General features: G+C 23.2%; 1 protein-coding gene across 1 annotated transcript in view; it reads right to left on the minus strand.

Annotated features, from left to right (window-relative positions):
• Nucleotides 1-14708, minus strand: part of LOC100215503 (uncharacterized) — a 208094-nt gene that overhangs the window by 68473 nt on the left and 124913 nt on the right. Inside the window, exons 57-65 of the mRNA XM_065809523.1 lie at nt 13295-13511; nt 12771-13217; nt 12167-12333; nt 11897-12061; nt 9373-9535; nt 9039-9131; nt 4310-4531; nt 1972-2064; nt 463-501 (exon numbers count right to left, since the gene is read on the minus strand). Coding sequence (XP_065665595.1) covers nt 463-501; nt 1972-2064; nt 4310-4531; nt 9039-9131; nt 9373-9535; nt 11897-12061; nt 12167-12333; nt 12771-13217; nt 13295-13511 — 1606 coding nt within the window. The remainder of the gene's footprint in view (nt 1-462; nt 502-1971; nt 2065-4309; nt 4532-9038; nt 9132-9372; nt 9536-11896; nt 12062-12166; nt 12334-12770; nt 13218-13294; nt 13512-14708) is intronic.

The following is a 14708-nucleotide window of genomic DNA, read 5'->3' on the forward strand; positions in this document are numbered from 1 at the left end:
ACTTTTTTCAATTAAAAACTTTTTTTATATAAAATTTAACCAATGCAAATTATTTATTCTAAAAATATAAGAAAAACATAAGAATTACTAAAACATAATAAATTATCATAATTATTTTATCTTCTTAATGAGCTTTTTTATATAAATATCAAAAAAGCTCACAAAAATAGCTGATTGTCGGCACTAGCATTACCAGCGCGGACAACTTGCGTCGCTTGTCAAGTTTGTTTTAGACGAGCATTTCACAGCTTATGCACTTATTTACTCATGCCAAGGCCTGTATATGCATATGTCATTAAAATAATATATTTTAAGTAATAATATAAAAAAATTTATATTAAAATAATATACTATTATAAATACAAAATAATATACTAAAATAGTATATTGAAATAACACATACTTAAATGATTGAACAATTAAATAAAGTAAATTTATTATAAAGTAATTTAAAAAGTTTACTGCTATTGAACGACTGCTTGAACTCATATGGGTTTTTATCTAAATAACAAAACAACAGAATAACATCAAAATAACATGTAAAAACAGATTAATAGCACATAATACAAAAAAATTGTGATATCGATAATACAGTTTATAATAGCATATTAATCACAGCAAAAACCATAAGAAAAATTACAATAACAATAACTAAACAATAACAAATAAAAAGCTAACATACAAACATAATACATAAAAAACAAAAGTAATAATAATAATAACCATAGTATATAATATCCATAGACTGCGGTGTAATGTTATGGTTATCTAGCAGTACAAGACAACTAAACCTTTTAAAAAGTCTCTAAAATAAAGCATTTTGTTGCTCTGCAGCACAGCCAGAGAATTATTTATTTCAATAGAATGTTTATTAATAAATATATTTTATATAGTTTATATTTTTATATAAAATATAGTTTTAAAAGAAAAGTTGAAAGTGATCACAAAGCAAAAAAAAAGTCTAAAAAATCAGATGAAACATCCTAAAAAATCAATTAATCAAATGGATGATATTTCAAATTATGGTCTTGCATAAAAATTCAAATTTAGCACAATCATACATTGTACAATTCTGCAATTGTACATATGCAAAATAAAAAATCTATTACTTGTTATTACTAAAAAATTCATGATGCAGAAGATTGGTTTTAATTTTTTGAAAAAAAAAGTTTGATTTATTGCAAAATTCTTTTACAATAAATCAAACTTTTATTGGGTTCTTTTCTCCTGATAAAAACGAAGCACCAAATAATTGAAGATAAAAAAAAAAATTTGAGACAAAATGATTGGATGGCATTCTTGGCAAAAGAAATCACTCCACATTACATTGCTTTTGAGCTGAGCATTTGATAAGTACATTTATTTTTCTTATAAGAATTTTTATTTTCATTATATTTCTCTATGTCTTATCGGATTAGAAAAATACATTTAAAAATATTATAAAAATGGCAATATCATTTTCAGGCCTAAAAGATATTAGCATAAAAACTGGCAATCTGAAAATCTAGATAAACTTCTAAATAAAAAATGGATTATAAGCTAAATAAATATCTAAATAGAGCGTGTACGTTGGCTAGCAACAGTGTACATTGGCTAGCAATGACAACACTTAAAAGAGTGTTATTATAATAAAACAAAAATTATAATAGTTATATTTACTTATAATTTTACATTTTAATTTTATTATTTTGACTTTTTTTTGTTATTGTACTCTTTAAGTTAATAAAACTGATCATTAAAAAGTTATACAATTTTTGATTTTTTCAGATTTTAAGTTATCACACGTTATCACCAAAAATTATAGCTAACAACTTGAGTAAGACATGAAAAATGTTTGAGCCACCATTATGGTGGCTTGAAAGAAACCTTAAGTTACAACACTGATGATATACAACAACTATAATATACAATCACAAAATTAAAAGTAAAGTTTAAAATGATTGGAACAAAATTTGGAAAAAAATGACTAACATTTTTTTTTGCATATAAACGGATTGTACGAGTAGCAATCTTCATTTACCCAGAAACCATCTGCAGAACGAATCAATACACATTTTGCTTTTACTGTTAATAAAAAACGTAATATTGGTTGTTAAAATAACAACAACAAAAAAATTAAATCAGTTTTATTATGTTAATTAAAGAAATAAAACCCTTATCAAAAAAAAGTGTGTTCTGATATCATATGTAAATTGTGTTCTGATATCATGTGTAAATTATCAAAAATTTATTAATGCATAACTAATTTTATGCACTTTCTACTTTTTTTGCATCTTGCATTTTTAGTCTGGTAAGTATTTACATAATTTTAATGGTGTAAATGCTAACCAGTGGATGCACAAACCTATATACTAAATTTGAATTGATCAATTTTTTCAGAAATTTCAGTGGCATACATATTGCAAATAAATATATTGCATATATACTTTTGCAAAAATAATTTAAAGGTAAGATAACAAAATATAAAAAAATGTCTGTACTCAATGCAATGTACATTGTTGATAACAACTAATGAAAGTAATTAATGTAATAATTGACATAAATCTAGGAATAAATTAAATGACATAATTATCTAGAAATAAAAATATGATAGATGTACGTAAAAATGTATTCCAATGGCTTCAAGTAAAAAATCTAACTAAAATGTGAAATGTAATTTAATAAGTATAAGTAGTAGGGTGGCACTTAAAACAACATTTTTTGAAAATGTCTGCCCTTAACCCCTAAATCTGTTCTGTATAATAAAATAATACTGAAATTAAAAAAATTTTAAAAAATATTTTTAGGGGTAGTTCAAGACCCTTAAACATCAGACAGGTCCTTGATATTATTAAAAAAATTTTTACAAAAGTATATCATGTTGGGTCTCAAAAGAAGCAAAATTTTATAAAAACTTCAAAATTAGTCATAAAAAAATCATTTTAGATTTTACTGCCTAAAAAATTACATTTTTTAACTAAAATAAAATTTATGCATTTTTACAAAAATTTTTAATTATAGTTATTTTTTTCTATGTTTTTTCAAAAAATTTTAAATATCCTCCTTCTTGACAAAAAGACTTCAATTTTTAATTGCTTAGAACAGGCAGCCAGTTTGGAATCTAATTTCTTTTTAAAAACTTCACATTATTTTTATAAAATCTAGTTAAAGATCTTATCAATCTAGATAACTTTGTATATTATTTTGAGTCTTTTTTATAAAATTGTGAAAAGGTCAAATGGACGCGCATGTTCAATATTGGAATGATTAGGGAATAAGGTATTAGATATTATACTTTTTATTAGGTACTATTGAGTATAGGAGTTGTTTTCATTCCTCTGTTTAACATAACCATTTTAAAAGTATTGTTTTAAAAGTTCTTAAGGTATCAGACCCCACAAAAATCAAAAAAAAATCCCAACATTTTTTTTATAGCCCATTTTAATAAAGAAATTAATAGATATTAGTGATATGAAAATTTTCTGTTTTCAAAGGCATTTAGTAGAGATGCAACAAAAAAAAAAACTACATTATAAACTAATTTTTTAATTAGAAAGAATGTTCAGTAAGGATATCTGTTTTAGTTTAGTAAGTATATTTGGTGTTCTTAATATGGAAATAAGATTATTTTCCAAGATGACATAGAAATTGTTATCCAAGTCTTTGCATGGACAGGATACAAAATAATAAAGGAACTAACAATTAAATTTGGTAAAATGTTCTAAAGATGTTTATGTGAGCATATGTATTTATTCTTAAAATAATTCTTTTTAAAGTATTCTTATTAAAGTATTCTTAATAATTCTTCTTAAAGTATTCTTAAAATAGCAGTATCATCTGCTATTATAGAGTTTAATAATGAAGTAGGTGGTATATATGAAGAGTTTCAAAAACTGCAGATAAAAACCAGTCAAAAAACAAACTTAAACTCGAATTGGTTGTATGACAAAAAAAAGATTTTCACTGCAGATATCAGCAGAAGATATTTCTTCTGTCAATACCTGATATTAAATTTGCTGAGATCCATGAAAAAGGATTCATATAAAGATAAAAATCTTATTAAAGTAAACATATTATTTTGTTATTAAATTTAAATCCTAATAAGTATTAATAGTAATTAAGTAGTCTGTGGTCACACTGTAGATCTGAAAAGAACGCGTAAAAGTCAACAAAACCTATGTTAATACAAAAAAAAAAAAAAAAAACACCTAAAGAAAAAAAAATTTTATGTTTTTATGGGCAAAAAAAAAACACGTTTTTTTACATAACATCATATTGCATAGCTAAATAAAATTGTTTAAATAAAGTAAAGAAATAAAAAAAAACTTACAATTTCCATTTTTTGGATAACTACTATACCAATTAACAAGAGGCGTCGGAGACTGATCACTCCATTTATAAATTCCTTTAGAATCAAGATCATTCAACCCTACCCAATAAAAGTCTGATTTTCCTGATAGTGCTTCCAACATCTTTTTAACATATAACAGTTCATCAGGATTAATTATGCTTAATAATTCTCCCCTTTCATTGAGACATGCACTGTTAGCAGCTGAACATAATATTATAACATTTTACATTAGGCATTAACATTTTTTAATAAATTTTTATAAATATTAATTCCTATTTACTCGATACTTTTATTTAAAATGTAAAATTTTTTTTTTCATTTAGAATATAAATATTATTTTGAAGATGGAGGTTTTGTAGAAAAAAAACTAGTAAGGTAATTATTATTAAAATTACTGATAATTAAAATCAATATTTGGTTTATTTAACAAGAAGTAAACAAAAATCAGAAAATACAAATCAAATTACAATTAACTACTATAGTAAAAAAAGTTGAATAATTAATTACTATATTAAACGTTAAATATATTATCATTATTATTATTATTATACTTAATGGTCACAGTGCCATACTTGTGTGACTTTGATGGCTTCCATAATACCATTTTCTTATTAAAAAACTTTGAAATTTTGGAATTAAAATAGAAGCAAGTTTTTACAGTCAGATGCTCTTAAACTTTTATTAATCTGTTTCACAAATCAGAATTAAGCACTTTTATAATGACAATGCCACAAGAAATCACACCCTCTAAAGAAGTTCTGCCACAAGGAAACCATTAAAGACATGCAACTACTAGAATTTCTTTACAGTTACTACATTTTTATATATAAAATTGGAATTCTCTGCACCAAGTACTAAGTCTTTTTTAGCACTTTTAGTATTTTTAAAAATAAGTCCTTGGGACATAGAGACATAGTTCGATACACAGAGACATAGTTTCAAAATCAGTTTCACTAGGTAAAATCTTAAAATTAGCCTTGGGTTTCAGAAAAAGACTGGAAAGATAAAAGAATAATTTAATGTCAATTTATCAAGATTATGCTACTATATATTAGAACTTGATGTTTTTTATAAAGATAAGAGAACTTAACAAAATTACATAAAAACTTCAGCCTTCAAAGCAGGTTCTAAAATATAGACTTAATGTCAAATATTCTAAAATATTTGTTTTTAAGCCCATATCAAACTCGCCCCTTTAGAAATGTGTTTATTTAAAGGTTTCAAAGCAAATAACTTTAAAAACATTTGTTCTTTTTACTTAAGATTTTCTACCTGGTCTTCAGGAAAGAGGAAACTAGTGAAATGATCAGTAACTGCATAATTCATTATAAAATATCCCTATATCCCAATTTCCACCCTGTAACAATAAAATATCCTCTTTATATACTTTAGATGCTTGTGTAGTGTTGTGGCATGGCCACGAAGGCGTGCGATTTCACATCATAATATGACCACGCAAAACTATTTGGTTTTACTTAACTTGACCAGGGCTGTTAAAATGTTTTGAAAATTTGATTACGTTTTAAAAACGCGCTAAAAAAATTAAATCAAATCTTAACTTAACTATAAAGAAACTTAAATAAAAACTTATAGTTAAAGAAGCAAATAAATCTTCATAAAAAAAAATAACGAAAAACAAAATTAAAATAACTTAACTAAAAGCAAAAATAAAATCAAAACTTAACTAAAATAAAGAATAAACTATTACAATGAGTCTTATTTTTAAATTAAAAAATTGATATAATTTTTTTTATTTAAAAACATTCATAATAAAAAAATAAATACTTATATAAATATAAAAAAATATATATTACTCATTAATGTTTTTTAAAAAAATCGTTAGAAGTGATTTGTTGCTTTATTTAAAAGCGCTACTTAATTTAAATGTGTTATAAAAACGTAAGTAAAGATCAGGGTTATTTTATACTTTATACTTAATTCAAACAGAATTCAAAAAAGTTTGTATTTTTTTTTCTTCTCAACAAAAACTTTAATGATTCTTATACAAAGTTTATCAAAGGGACCTTCGCTGTTTAAAGTGGTTGCTTATAAAATTTAATTTTTTTTTTTTTAAATTTTTACCGATAAAAAATCTGATATAATTAAATAATATAAATAAAAAATTGTACAACTTTCAATGATACTTTAATTTAAAAGCATTTTGCTAATATAAAAACGTTAGTAAAGATAAACGTGTCGAAGTAATTTATTTTAATCGTTATTAAAAACAAATTTTTTCAGGGGATTTGTTTAAAACCATTGTTAAATCATCAAAACAAAATATTATTTGCGTGGTCATATAAAGACTTGAAATAGCACGCCTTCCTGGCCAAGCCAGGAAGTGGTGCCAGGAAGTGGTGCCAGATATAAACTATTACAATACATTTGTCTACATCCAAAAATCTTTGAAAAAACGTAAAGATTTTTTTCTTGCAAGCATTTAGATTAAACAGAGTCATCCATCTTAAAAATTATTATTATTTACAGGCAACAGAGTTGCATGAAAGATGAAACAGAGTCATCTACAGTAATTGCAACAGAACTTTACATTAGTTAAAAATAAAAAAATATTTTGAAACTTATTGATATTACTTAATAGAAAATTTAAAAAAAATTAAAAGTTGTTAACAGTTTAATTCAATGCTATTAGCAGTAACACAAAATCAGTGTCAATAAAAATTGATTAACATTTTTAACACAAAAAAAAAAATTTTTAACATTGAAATTAAACAACAACCTTAAGAATAACAAAAAATTCTTCACATAAAAAACATATAGAAGAAATCAACCACTGTTAAAATTTCTTGAGTCATGGTTTTAAATTTGGTTTTATTTCCATCAGTTAATTTCATTTTTGGCTTCTTGCTTAAAATTTAATCTTAGCTTTGTTTAACATAGTTTTACATTAAGAATGAATTTGAATTAATTTTGAGAAGTGGTTAAATGGTAATTTATTATCATAAATTAATTTATTTTAGAACGACTGATTAAAATTTTTGAGTTTTATAGAGATGTCAGAAAAGAATTCATTTGAAGATCTGGGATACCGAAAGATAAATTTTTAACAATCTGTCATCATGAAAATATTTAGAATATCTGTGTTTTGATACAAGTCACCATGTATTGGAGGCGCTGTAAAACAGTTGAATGAAAATGCAAGTTCTACATATGACCAAATACTGAATTGTAGTAAAATGATTGACTTCTCTACAAACAATAATTTAGGGAAAATTTTTTACAAAACAAAAAAAGAGGCTGATGGAAGGTTGTACCACTTTGAAAACACATTTCAGCATAGACAACTCCTAGTACTAAGAGCATCAACTTAGAATCTGATTCCATTAGTTTTCAACATTAGCCATTCAATTTCAAAAAATAAGTGAAAATCTTAATCAAAAAAAATTTTTTTTTACTGGTATTTAAAGAACTCAACCTAGTTTAAAAGTCAATACCAATATATTAAAGATCAGTAAGTTTTTATTTTTTTAAATGATACTTTTATTGATATTTTGCAACTATGGTATTTTCATTGATGCAAATACAATATTTTCACTAGATTGATACAATAAATGAAATCAACAATACCCAGCTAGAGGCTATGGTAAAGCAACCACAAAGTTTTTTTAATAAACATTTCCGGCTATCTAAAGCAAAAAATTGCCAACATAAATTGTACTTTCAACCCATCTATAAAAATAACTGGACAGATATATAGTTGGACTGTCAATGAGGTTAAGCAAATTTTAACACAAAGTTGATACTTAATTTTTATATTTGCTTATGTAAATTATCTTTTTTATCATTTTGTACAACTTAATTAATTATTTAAATTATGCAACATTTTATAATATATAATTATTTAAATATGTTTTTTTTTTAAACTATTGAATATTTAAGTTTAGGAATTGCTCATAAATTACACCTTGCTAAATTTATTTAAAAAATAGAAATAAGAGAGATTGTTTGCTCTCTTACTCAGTCTAAAAAAAAATGATCAAAGGTCCAAGTCAAAAAAATGGTAAAGCCTCAATTTAATTTTTGATTAAACTAAACTCTGCAACTTGTAATCTTTTTTGTTTTATTACTTAAATTTAGCGTTACATAATTTATGGACGATCCCTTAAAAGTTTAAAAATAAAGTACAACAAGGAAAAAAAATCAAAAATTTATGGGTTTTGATAGGTAATTGTAGTTTTAAATTTTTTAAATTTAAAATCACAAATCTTTATATTTTATGAAATATCATTGAATGTAAAATAATGTGTATGAATTCTTTTTTAATATCATTAAAACCACTTGGATTTCTTTCCCATGCAAACAGAGCACAAATTTCAAAAAAATTGTTACAACTTGTAATAAGAAAGATTTATTGATAACTTATGCAGATTCTGATTTCACTGATTTATTCCCACAGAATATAAGCAAAAATATAAACCCTGTGTAAAATGGTATTTACCTGAAAGCTTTTTTTTTCAGACCTAGAATCAACTCTGAGCCAAAGTATTTTTTTATTTAACTAAATTTATATTAGTTAAAAAATAAACATCCTCCATGAAGAAATTTAGTTTTAGGGCATTAATATTGAAGTCTAAACTTCTGTGATACTAAAACTGAAACTTCCTTACTTCTACAAAAGTTATATACCAACATTTATTTAAATAATACAAATTATAAGACATGAAACTAAAAATGTTTAAACTGCACTTACAATCCCATGTAGTTTTTTGATTTGAGATTTTATAGCAGTTCTTGGATATAATGTCATTTTTCCATCCTATCCCACAAGCTTGAGAATCTCTATCTAAATAATTATTAAAATATTTAACAGTTTAAAAATACAACTACTGAAATAAAAAAAAAACATAACCCTCAATAAAAAAAGTAAGGAAAAATATATAAATACAAATACAAAACAACTACATGAATAAAAAAGTAGGAAAAAATATCATAAATACAACTACAAAACAACTAAATAACAAAATGTTCATGAAAAAGTATATTTTTATCTAAACGGTTATAAAAGCAATTGTAATAAGTTAAACCTTGTGAGCATCCATAAAATTCAACTCGCAAGCAAGGAGATTCAACCCATTCAAGAGGGTACACGCGAATATACCGTGTAACTAATGGTTGTTGAAAAAGAAAACTAAATGCATTATCCGAACCAGGTCGCCAAACGCTCATTTTCTCGTTTTGAGGAAATTTCTGGAAAAAAATTATGTATATATAAATGAAAGATTAAAAGATGTAAGCATCAAAAAAGAGAAAAAAAAAAGATGTGTTTATTTCTTTAAATTAGTAATCAACTTTTAAATATATATATATATATATATATATATATATATATATATATATATATATATATATATATATATATATATATATATATATATATATATATATATATATATATATATATATATATATATATAGATATATATATATATATATATATATATATATATATATATATATATATATATATATATTAAATTACATATATAATTATGTATATATATATATATTTATGTATATTAATTATATATATTTATAATTATAACTATATATATATATATTTATTAAATTACATATATATATATATATAAATTACCGCAAAACAAATTTTGCAGTAATTAATTATATAGAATAATATAAGTATAAAAGAATAATAGTAGTATAATTTTACATTATACTACTAAATGTTTTCAAATAATTTTACATTATACTACTAAATGTTTTCAAGTTTTACAAATAATCTGCCTTTTACTTTTTTTTAACGCTGATAACTAAATTATAGAAATTGAAAAGCAATTATTGAAAGCAAATAAAACCAGAAAAGTAATTTATAAATTTTTAGAACAAATACTTATAGAAAATTAAAAATACACGCGAGTTTTTATTAATGCTATTAGAGAATGTTTATTTTCTTTCTTTTTTTTTATTTTTTATATTAAATAATTAATTTAATACTACATTTTTAAAAATGTTTGACTGAAAATGATTTTTTATTTTAAAAAAATTAGTGACTTACAAATAAAAAAATTATGTTTTTTTATTTACTTTATTTAATAAAGGTTTATCAGCGATTTTGTTGTGAAAGAATTTTTTTCCAAGCACCATTTATTAAAATTATATCCCTGTATACATTTATTAAAAAATAATTGCTGCACTTTAACTTGCGTTATAAAAAAAAATATTAATCTACATTTTGTGTAAACTTTTGATGCAGCCTCAGAATGTGTTTACAAGGAATTTAATTTTTAGTAATAAAAAAAAAGTTTAAGAAAGGAAACTGAAAAAATAATTGCGATAAAAATGAGCTAAATTTTTTTAAGAATAAATAAAATTTAAATTCTGAACAATATTTAGTAATATTTTTAAACAAAATAGAAAATTAAGTTAAATTCAAGTATTAACTTTTATCTTATTAAACTTAAATATATTTTTTTAATCAAAATTAAACTATATACTTTTTAAATCAAAATTAAACTACATTTTTAAAATTGAATTATATTTTTTTCAGATTAAAATTATACATTTTTATTAAATTTGTTTTAAATTAAATCATATATTTTTTATCAGAATTAATTTATATATTTATTAATGAACTTTGATTCAAGTTATTTATGCATTAAGAAGTATTTAGCATTTTTCAAGCAAAAAAAATTAATCATTACAATAAAGTGAAAATAAAACAAAATAAAAATAAAATATCATAATATAATAATAAGAAATAAAAAGTTTAACCTTTTTTTATTATTAGTTTATTTTTTAAGAAATTTAAGAAAGTTTTTTTTATTGCAATCAAAAGTTTTATGTATGTTCTTGTGCTTGCAAGATGATAAATAAAAGTTTTCATATAATAAAAACTTTTATTTTGGGAAAAGAAATGTATAACATTTCTTTTCAACCAAACCCTTAGTTAATGTAGTGGCACTTCCTTGTAGCAGCAGGCTATAAGACAGTCAATGTAGCAGCACTTTGCACATGTTTAAAAATATTATGAAACATTATAAAAACAAAAAAAAAAATATTATTAAAAAAACTTTCTAGTTTAAGTTTTCTACGATAAAACTTAATGTTCTTCCGCATTATTTTGACTGTTATAACTTTAAGACGACATAAAAAATTTCCCTTAATTGTTGATGTGGCTTAAATGTTAAAAAAAGTGTTGAAAAAGTCTTTTTTTACTATTAAAGTGTCTTTTGACTACTATATAATATATACATACATATATATATATATATATATATATATATATATATATATATATATATATATATATATATATATATATATATATATATATATATATATATATATATATATATATACATATATATATTTGGGCATATTATATATATATTTTTATAAATAAATAAAAATAAAATTTTTTATTTATTTATAAAGTAAAGACCTTGCAAGCACTTAACAACTCATTCTTGTATGTTGAATTACAGGACTTTAAATTTAAACTGTAAAACATAAAATAGTTCTAAATATTTATTTCTAATATAAGTATATTTATAAGTAATATATTTCTAATATATAATCCCAATAACTTACTTGATAAGGTGATGGAGGAAGATCTCCATATGTGTCCCATGAAACACCATCATGTGAATATTTAAGATAAAACGCTGTAACAATTGCACGAGAGTTTGCCTTTCCTTGGACAGACATATAAGTCAATTTTTCAAACTCTCCAAAATCTATTTGAAGCCAGGGGTCCTTAAAAATTAAAAAAATAAAACTAAAAAAATAATTAAAAAAAGGCAGAATGAAAATAAAAAATATGAAGAAAAAAAAGAAAAGAAATATCAATATCTTTCTCACTATTTTATTTTTCGCACACCAGGCTCCATCAAATAAAGCATTGTTCTTTAAATATAGGCGAGCAGCTTCTGGTGGTGTTTTTGAAGAAAGTTGATCACTAGCAGTTATTGCACTGTTTGGTATTTGAAAACCTTGCATACCCAAAGGATCATAGCATCTGTCTTTACCTAGAATACCAGTAAAAATACTATAAAGTAAGTTTACTTAATATTTATACTAAGTAAACTTGGTATAAATACTAAGCTACAGTTACAAAGTATATTTTGTAGAATAAGCTACAGTTACAAAGTATAATTTGTAGAATAAGCTACAGTTACAAAGTATATTTTGTAGAATAAGCTACAGTTACAAAGTATATTTTGTAGAATAAGTACAGTTACAAAGTATATTTTGTAGAATAAGCTACAGTTACAAAGTATATTTTGTTGAATAAGCTACAGTTAAAAAGTTCAACAGTTACTAAGTAACTAGCATATTCTGTAGACATTATGTACTAGTTTTTTATTATTTTTAATTAACTAAAGGAAGCAAAGCATATTGAAAAAAAAAGAAAAAAACTAAAAAAAAAAAGAAATTTTGTGAAAAAATAACTTGTGCTTTCTACCTCTTTGTACTTTGCAAACAAAGTTGTTTAGTTCATTGCACAAGGAAGCTTTCCATTTCCCAATAGAGCTTTCAAGACTGGAACTTACACATTTATCTGTTGTAGCAATTTTTAAAAATGTACTATCATAATTAGTAAAGTTAAATTTTGAAAAATCTGACCAAGTATATTGACCATTGCTAGAAATATTCAATCCAATCCAGAAATATTCATCAAAACTAGGCAAACCAAATTTTCTAAACTCTCCAACTAACATTGTTTGTTCATCTCTTGATAAAATACTTGTAAGTTCAGCTTTTGCTACATCAAAGCTGTTTTTCCATGGTTGATTAAAACTGTGGCATTCTTTCTCAGCATCTGCATAAGTCATTTTTTGATTAGGATGTGCATTTATCTGATAACAGTTTTCACCATAAACTATCCATCCTTCAGGACAATTATGAACACCTAAATATATAAATTAATTTATGCATAATTTTTAAATATTCATTATAAAAAAAAAATTTAATTTGTGTTCATTTTACCTGAAACTTTTTCACAAATATAGTTGCGCAATGATAAACAATGGTTATCATTCCAAAGACCAGAGTTTCTACCAATCATTTCTACACAGTCTTCATTGCCAAAGCTATTACTTGGCTCATTGTAACTCCAAAATGATATGCTTTTGTTCAATTTTTCTTTATTAACCCAGAAAAACTCTCCTTCTTTAAAAGAATCACTTAAGCCAATCCAATAACCCTTAGAATAAATAAAACTGAATGAATTTTAATTAATGATATTTATGCTTTTTTAACATTTTATATTGTTTTTATATATTTTTTTTATATATTCATCCTTTTTTGTACATTAATTATTATTCTAGAAACTCTATTATTTGTTCTTAAAGTTTTATTCTTTATATAATCAAGAATAAAAGAGTCATATTGTGTAATTATAGAAAGTTGTCACTTTACAAAGTTAAAAATCTCAAGAAATCCTTGCAAAAAAAAAATTTCTTTAAATTTAGTTATAAAATAAAACAGTGTTAGCATTCTAAAATTTAACTGTATAATTGTAGAAGTGTATAAGCATTTAACCTAAAAGTTACAAAAGTCTTTTGAAGAATAACATTGTTATTATACATTAAATTTGTTATGTTTTTAACTTAATGTTTTATTTATAAAAACAATGGTTTCTTGCAAGGTACTTTGCATTTCTTGATGTTAAATGATGAAATCTTAAATCTTGTTGTTAAATGAAAAAATCCTTGCATTTTTTGTTGTTTGATGATGCGTGTGAAAAACTTATTTAATTAAAAAGTTAATTTGTTTAGCTTTCTATTTATATGATAGTTTGTTATGCTTTCAAAAAGATTTACTATTCTAACTGCCATTAGTTTTCAATATTATGTCATCCAAATTTTATCCAAAAAAAATGTGCGGCCACGGTGAAAATTTTTTTGTTAAAACGGCTGGTGGAAAAAGAGTTGTTTTTATTTTATTTTTGTTTTTTCAACGAGGTGAATTGGTCGAACACACAGGAGATGAATACACATTGACTGAGGGTTTTGGTTTGGGCATCTATTAAATATTGAGAAAATTTTTTTTAGGTTTTTACATTTTTTCTGGTCTAGTTTATTAGCCCTCAATTTAAAACAACAGTTTGTGGAAAAACTTATCAATGACCATACAAAGATTTAGATTGTGCAACTTTTGTGGGTGGCCAACCTTTCAAAGTTTTCATTTTTATCATTGCTATCCAATAATTTGGAAATGTAAGTCAAACAATTTTATCGTTATTATATATCTTTTTTTTTTTTTTTTTTTAATTTTATTTTATGTGTTGGATTATTTGGATTTTTATTATACAATTAATTTAAACTTGCTTTTTGAACTTCAAATTCAAAAAGCAAGTTTGAATTAGGATATTTTAGGAGTATTTTTGAAATTCAAGTAT

The sequence above is a fragment of the Hydra vulgaris genome, chromosome 11 (assembly GCF_038396675.1).
Source record: "Hydra vulgaris chromosome 11, alternate assembly HydraT2T_AEP".
In the NCBI taxonomy this organism is placed as follows: domain Eukaryota; kingdom Metazoa; phylum Cnidaria; class Hydrozoa; order Anthoathecata; family Hydridae; genus Hydra; species Hydra vulgaris.